General features: G+C 39.7%; 1 protein-coding gene across 1 annotated transcript; it reads right to left on the bottom strand.

The window, feature by feature from the left end:
- Positions 1–1,727: 1,727 nt before the first annotated feature.
- Positions 1,728–6,066, bottom strand: YAE1 (YAE1 maturation factor of ABCE1). Its single transcript, XM_008150300.3, has 3 exons — positions 5,860–6,066; positions 4,422–4,543; positions 1,728–2,331 (listed from the first exon to the last, which is right to left on the bottom strand). The coding sequence occupies exons 1-3, from the start codon at positions 5,986–5,988 to the stop codon at positions 1,902–1,904; spliced, it is 681 nt and encodes a 226-aa protein (XP_008148522.2). The 5' UTR covers positions 5,989–6,066; the 3' UTR covers positions 1,728–1,901.
- Between the last annotated feature and the right edge of the window lie 268 nt (positions 6,067–6,334).

The following is a 6,334-nucleotide window of genomic DNA, read 5'->3' as shown; positions in this document are numbered from 1 at the left end:
GATGAAATTCTGTTTTTAAGGGAGCCATATCAACCAGACCTAATGACTGTGTCCCAGGCCTTGAAACTCTGGCTGCCTGTTCTGGGGCAATTTTGCCTTGCATTTATGTTCAGTCAGGGCTCTTATATGGCAAGACTTGTCAGGCCTACATGTGAGACAGGGTAACACACAAGGTGAGCAAGGTTTCTTTCCCTCACTCTGGTTGGTTCTAACGGAGGCTCATGTAATAAAAGAAACAAAAACACAAAAGGAAAATGAACAAACAAAAAAAGAGAAAAAGGGAAAAAAATAGTAGAGGCTCGCATTCATAGATCATAGGTATAATGAGCATACCATTAATATTCTTTTGCAGTCCAGGAACTTCTGTGCTTTTTAAAAGGCAAAGCAAGTTTAAGGAATATTTTCAATCCAAAAGCCTCATCAACTCAACTAATTTTCTTGATTTTTCCTATGAACATCTACACAAAAACACATTTCCAATGGTGGCAAGGGCTGTTATCTTCAGGGAATCTTATCAGAATGAACCCTATAAAACCTCAAATTGGCTACACTCATGACATTTTTTACTCAGGGTGTCTTTCTTGAGATGTATTATTAGATATTTCATATCTAATATGAAGGGCAGAGCAACATGAAGACTTTAGAAACTGATAATAAATATTCCATGAGGATTTAAGATTTTTGCTGCATCTATAAATGTGAAAAAAATTAGTAAATCTCTGAAATATTGCCTACATCTAGAGATGAACATACTTTTAAAAAACCAGATGCCAAGTCACTTGATACCTTCAGCATGTTTCAGTAAATCCTGAAACACTATATGATCTTCTGATTTCAAATGTTTCAATTCCTTAATGTCCTGTGAACTTTGGAGGAGGTAGTAAGATCACAGTAGTACATTTTCTTTATCTCTTCAAAGACATATTTTATCAATTTCTCTTACTATCCCAGGATGTCTGCTTTTTAGAGTAGATGGTAGATAAAAATATTAGTGAAAAAACAATTAAGGCTATCGATATGGGCAATTATTAGGGTGTCTCTGAAGTCTGGTATCTCACATAAATGTTTCAGGCAAAAAAGTGATGAAAAATCTTTTCGTAATCTTATATGCTTAGGTCCTGGAACAAAAGTTTGAATCTAATTTTATCTATGACAGACTAAGAATATTATTAAAAGTCAGAGATTCCAGTGTTTTATTCCTATGAGGATATGAAGCAGAACTACAGTTTAGATATAATAATCTGGCACATTTGTTAGGCAAAACTAACTCCTAAATACTTGGGAAGACTAAGTAGTACTTGAGCATGAAATGTATTTTCTGTATTTTTTCAGGGAATTATATGTTTTTACTTTTAGTTAACATTAAAATAAACTCAAATCGATTTTAGTATTTATAGCATGTTTTTAATCATCAGTATGAACACGTCTTCAGTTTCTTATACTTATGGCCTCTTATTTTCAATATATTATCTACATATCTTTGTGTGTTTATCTATTTACGATGTTAGCCATTATATTTGGTAACCTTGGTCTGACTAGCTGGAAATGAGGTCCTAACTAACTGATGGTGACAGAGCAGAAAGTAGGGTTAGGTCCTTACAAAATGTTTGATTCACTTTTGCTAGTGAGTCTGAAAATGGTTTTGACCAGAAATTTGGAAATGACAATGATAACTGGAATTTCTGAACATATAATAAACTTCGTAAAAATTACCAGTGACAGAGAAAAAAGGCTTATGTTACATTTAATAGTGTTAATTCTGAAGATGTTTCAAACTTCCACGAAGGCTGGTGAAGTGTTCAATGTAGAAACCAGTACAAATTTTGGTAAACTTGTTAAGAAACAAAATGTCCCAAGGAATGTTCTGAACATTATTTTCACCAGAAAAGTGAAGATAATTTTCATAGTTGTTTGAGGTGCTGTAATATGTCTACTGATACTCCCAGCTGTTTTACCAAACTGGCTGTCTGTTCTAAAATCCAAGTGAGGCTTGGGTTTTCAGAATGTGTATGCCCCTGTGTTCCACAACATTCTAAAGATGAACAATCTACCCCACTAAGACTACTGCTACAGCTTTTGTTAAACTCAGCATTATTTTCACAGAGTCTTTCAACTTCAGCTTCATAAATCTGTTTCTCAGCTGGAGATACATGACAAAGGTCCATGTCCTGAATGGAGTCCAATAAATCTACAACATGCGGCTGTGGGGTGATTGATTTCAGATGTTTGAGCACATACTCTTCACAACGGCCAACTGCATCCAGAAGGTTATTTATTTTACTGATCAAAGCCGAACTATTATCATGAAGGTGACACCAGGAGAGCAAAGCACTGAATGAAAATATAAACAAGAGTTACATAGGGAAAAAATTAAACAACCATAGGCTTTTAGAACTTTCTCTGCTACATGTTTCTTTTCTACATAACACCATGCAAAGCGAATTAATAACAATAATGCAAGTCAAAATAAAGAAAGTAATAATGGCAAAATAGGATTAAAAAATATGTATCTTTCAACAGAAATTAAACAAATGGGCTTAACCATATAAACTGTTTATATATCATAACCCCTCCTTCACAGATCTACATCTACTTTTCCTCATTTTAGATTTTCCCCTTATGACTGTGTAGCTTCTGTTGAAGAGGGATACAACTGAGAGAGAGAGAGAGAGGCCAGAAAAATTAGTTTTTCCTTTAAAGACATCAAACAGCTTCTAAACTAGTGATTCTCTATCTTGGATGCACATTCTCAATCTTGGATGCATGTGGGGAGCTCTTGAAACTATCAAGATCTAGGTCATATCCCAGACCAATTAAACCAGAATCTCTAGGGATATTATTTTTTAAAGCTGCCCAGCTGATATCAAGGTGCAGCCAAGGTTGAGAATCACATTGTTCTAATCATATACAGCAGTTGCTTGCTATCAAAACTGAAGATTAGGAAAATAAGTTTTTAGGCAACTTCACTTTCCCAACTTTGTTATAAGTAGACACTGTTTGCTGAGCTAACTAACAATTTTCTTGAAGAAGGTAAAAATCATTCTATTCCTAATAAATATTTTTCTTTACTTTTCTAGTACAGATAGTACTTTTGTTTTTTGATAGTTCAGATTGTTCATGACATAAAATGGTTGTGAAAAGTAATGATGTTTTAAAATGGAATCAACTGATGAAAGAGACTTAGCAATAAGCTTTCTAAGCTTATAAAAGATTTAACCTGATGTAAAGATGAAGATGATCATTTTCCTATGGTAGTAGACTACATATTCTGATTCTTACCACTGAATTTTCTAAAACCTTAAACACAATACATTTTTTGTTGTTTTGATAACTTATTTCCTACCCTTTTTAAAATCATTCTTTGCAGCATTTTCTCTATTGAGGGCAATTTAAAAGATACAGAGAATCAAAAAGGACAACTCTGTCATGCTCTTAGCTCCATGTGCCGTTTGGCCACTTGGCTCTAAAATATGCCATTACCGCTATGGAATCTTGACAGGTACTCGATGTTCAGGACTAAAGTAAATGGGATCATTTTTCTCTCTATTACCAGCTATAATTTTCATTATGTACTTCTAGTATAGACTTCTGTCATGCTGTGTTCTGCCACATGTGCAAGACTAAAACCTTTATTCAAAACCTGAAGATCTTTTAAATGACGTTTAGATATACACTGAGTGGCCAGATTATTATGATCTCTGAACGCATAATAATCTGGCCACTCAGTGTAATATATAGCATGTTTATGCTAGGTTTATGTATGTATTACATATATCACATATATATTACCTCTAATACTATTTGTATTAAGGTCTACTTTATTGGCTGATATATTGATATACTAACATACAAGCTTTACCAGTTTTTTTGTCCAGTGTTTGCATTATATACACTGAGTGGCCAGATTATTATGATCTCTGAACGCATAATAATCTGGCCACTCAGTGTATATCCTATATAATAAAAGGCTAATATGCAAACTGTCCCCTCGACCAAGAGTTCGACCAACAGGCAGGCCGGCCAACCGCCCATGTCCCCTCCCCCTGGCCAGGCTGGCTGGACCCCACCCATGCACGAATTCATGCACTGGGCCTCTAATATATACACTGAGTGGCCAGATTATTATGTGTTCAGAAATCATAATAATCTGGCCACTCAGTGTAGACTGGTGATAGTTCAGGTAGTAAAAAATACACACCTTCCTATCTTTTCTTTGCTATAAAGGGACACCTGTCTCACATATTAAAGTGGATGAACTGATAATCTTGACTTTTTGAAGGCTCTCTTTGCAGCTCTCTTGTGGATTTAACACTAGGAAAAGCACTTTCGTTTAAACACTTTGTTTTTACATACCATTTTTATAAAAATCTCCAAGTAGTCCTGAGGTTAAAATGACTCCAGATTTAAGTTTTAAAAATTACCTCAACGTTCCTCTGAGTTGTCCATAGTTTATAATGCCTTCTGCACCTTCTTTATAACCTTGATTGAAGCCTTCTTGAAGGGCAACTGCTTTGCCAGCCTGTAGTCCATCTCTATAGCCTTCCTAAAAATAAGTAATGAAGAACTGCAGCTGTAACGAACATCAAGTGAACCATTGTAGGTTTTTCTAGAAAGTCGTAGATTCAATTTAGAAAATCAACGAAAACAAGCTTTTCCTGTGTTATTTAATATCATGGTTCTAAAACATACGGCGTAGCTACACAAAGTAGACTAGACTATACTTCTCATGTAAATATATTATTGGTCCTATCCCATTGAACATCCTATGTCAGCAAGGGCTTCACAGAAAGGATACACAGAGAATTTCATGCCTGGCCCCTTTTGCAAATGACTGGATTGGTAGGGTAAGTGAGGAAGCAAGGCAGTAAGTAGGGTTATCAAAGGTCTTGGATAATTAACTGAAGTAGGGAAAGGGGAAATTGGTTTAGCAAAAGGAAACTAAGAAATCTAGCTTTAGAAATTTTGCTTGATATCTAAATTCAATTAAAATGCAAATTCACGGCGGGCAGGGATTTTTGTCCTGCATCTCCTCTGGTGCCACAGCACACAAAAGATGCGCAGTCAAAAGATACCTGCCCCCCCCCCCCCCCCCCCCCAGCCTCACATACAGCGTTTCTGAAATTGACAACATGGTTGTTGGGCTAAGCAATTATTTGATTGAAACATTAAACAAAAGCAGACTTAGGGCAATTTAATTGTTGGCAACGGTAGTGAGTGGACGTGGACCTCGCCATTTGGTCCTGTAATAGTTCGAGCGCTCCCCCTGGACATTGGGGGTGTGGGATTAAGCTTAATCTCATGAATAGTGAAACCCATCAGAGACGGGTAAATCACACCTAACCAATAAAAAAACCCCAACGTGAACACTTCCTCACCTAGTCACCAGTATTCCACATTAGCTTCCCCTTATGGCCCTTGGACAACATCCTTCCATTCCCTGTTTGCATATGCGCACACTGATGAGCATCACCCCTAAGTTTAGGCTCCTCACCCACTCAAGCAGTCCTGTAAACTGGGTACACGTCCTCTCACAGCCATAATTAGTACAGTCAGGGCGTACATTTCCCCCACCCCCTTCCCTGAGACCCTCGGCACACACCCATCTCCGCCAAGTCTGGACAGCTGACGGCGGTCGGGCCCAGCGTCCGCCCCACCCCGCGGGCGGGCGCTCGAGGAAAGCGCGCCGCGGTTTCACACGCCTTAAAGGAACCCATTGGGTCATCCTGGCAGGATGCGGGCCGCACTGGGCCAGGCCAGACCGCTCCGGCCTCAATGCCAGGCCGAGATTCTTCACAAGCCCGCGCCCCTCTCCCCGCCACCCGGCACAGCAGGGACACCGCGCCCCCCACGCAGCTTTACTTTGACGCGTCTCTGCATCTGGCTCCGCCATTCCCGCTGCACCAGGAGCGACTCGTCTGCTTCCTCGTCAAACACTTCCCCCTCCTCTCCGCCACCCCGGACCACAGGAGCTGCTTGGACCCAGGACATCACCGGGCAACCCCAAGGCCCGGGGAGCAGCAGGAAGCGCCCGCAGCCCCTTCCGGTCTGAGGGGCGGGGATGAGTGGAGTCCCGACTGGCTGGGCGTGGGGGGCTGCGCATGCGCAGAGGGTGTGCAGGTGGGCGGGGCGGGCTCGTGGGAGCTGGCCGTGGCAGCAGCTTTCCCCTCACTGCTGTTCCTGGGCGTGTCAACTTGAGAAACGTTTAAACCTGCAGAGCATGTTTAAAAGTTTATTTGAGCCAAACTGACCACAATGGCCGGGGAGCAAAAGCTCAACGGATTGAGAAAATGCTCCAGAGAATGGCAGCTTTGCACTTTATTTTATGCATTACACC

This window comes from Eptesicus fuscus, chromosome 14 (assembly GCF_027574615.1).
Source record: "Eptesicus fuscus isolate TK198812 chromosome 14, DD_ASM_mEF_20220401, whole genome shotgun sequence".
In the NCBI taxonomy this organism is placed as follows: domain Eukaryota; kingdom Metazoa; phylum Chordata; class Mammalia; order Chiroptera; family Vespertilionidae; genus Eptesicus; species Eptesicus fuscus.
This window is presented reverse-complemented; position numbering and strand designations above follow the sequence as displayed.

Excerpts from the sequence above, each read along its gene's own strand:
- YAE1 (XM_008150300.3), bottom strand. The coding sequence starts at position 5,988 with ATGTCCTGGGTCCAAGCAGCTCCTGTGGTCCGGGGTGGCGGAGAGGAG. Across the intron at positions 4,544-5,859 it reads AGATGCAGAGACGCGTCAAA|GAAGGCTATAGAGATGGACT; the intron begins GTAAAGCTGCGT and ends ACTTATTTTTAG. Across the intron at positions 2,332-4,421 it reads CAACTCAGAGGAACGTTGAG|TGCTTTGCTCTCCTGGTGTC; the intron begins GTAATTTTTAAA and ends ATTTTCATTCAG.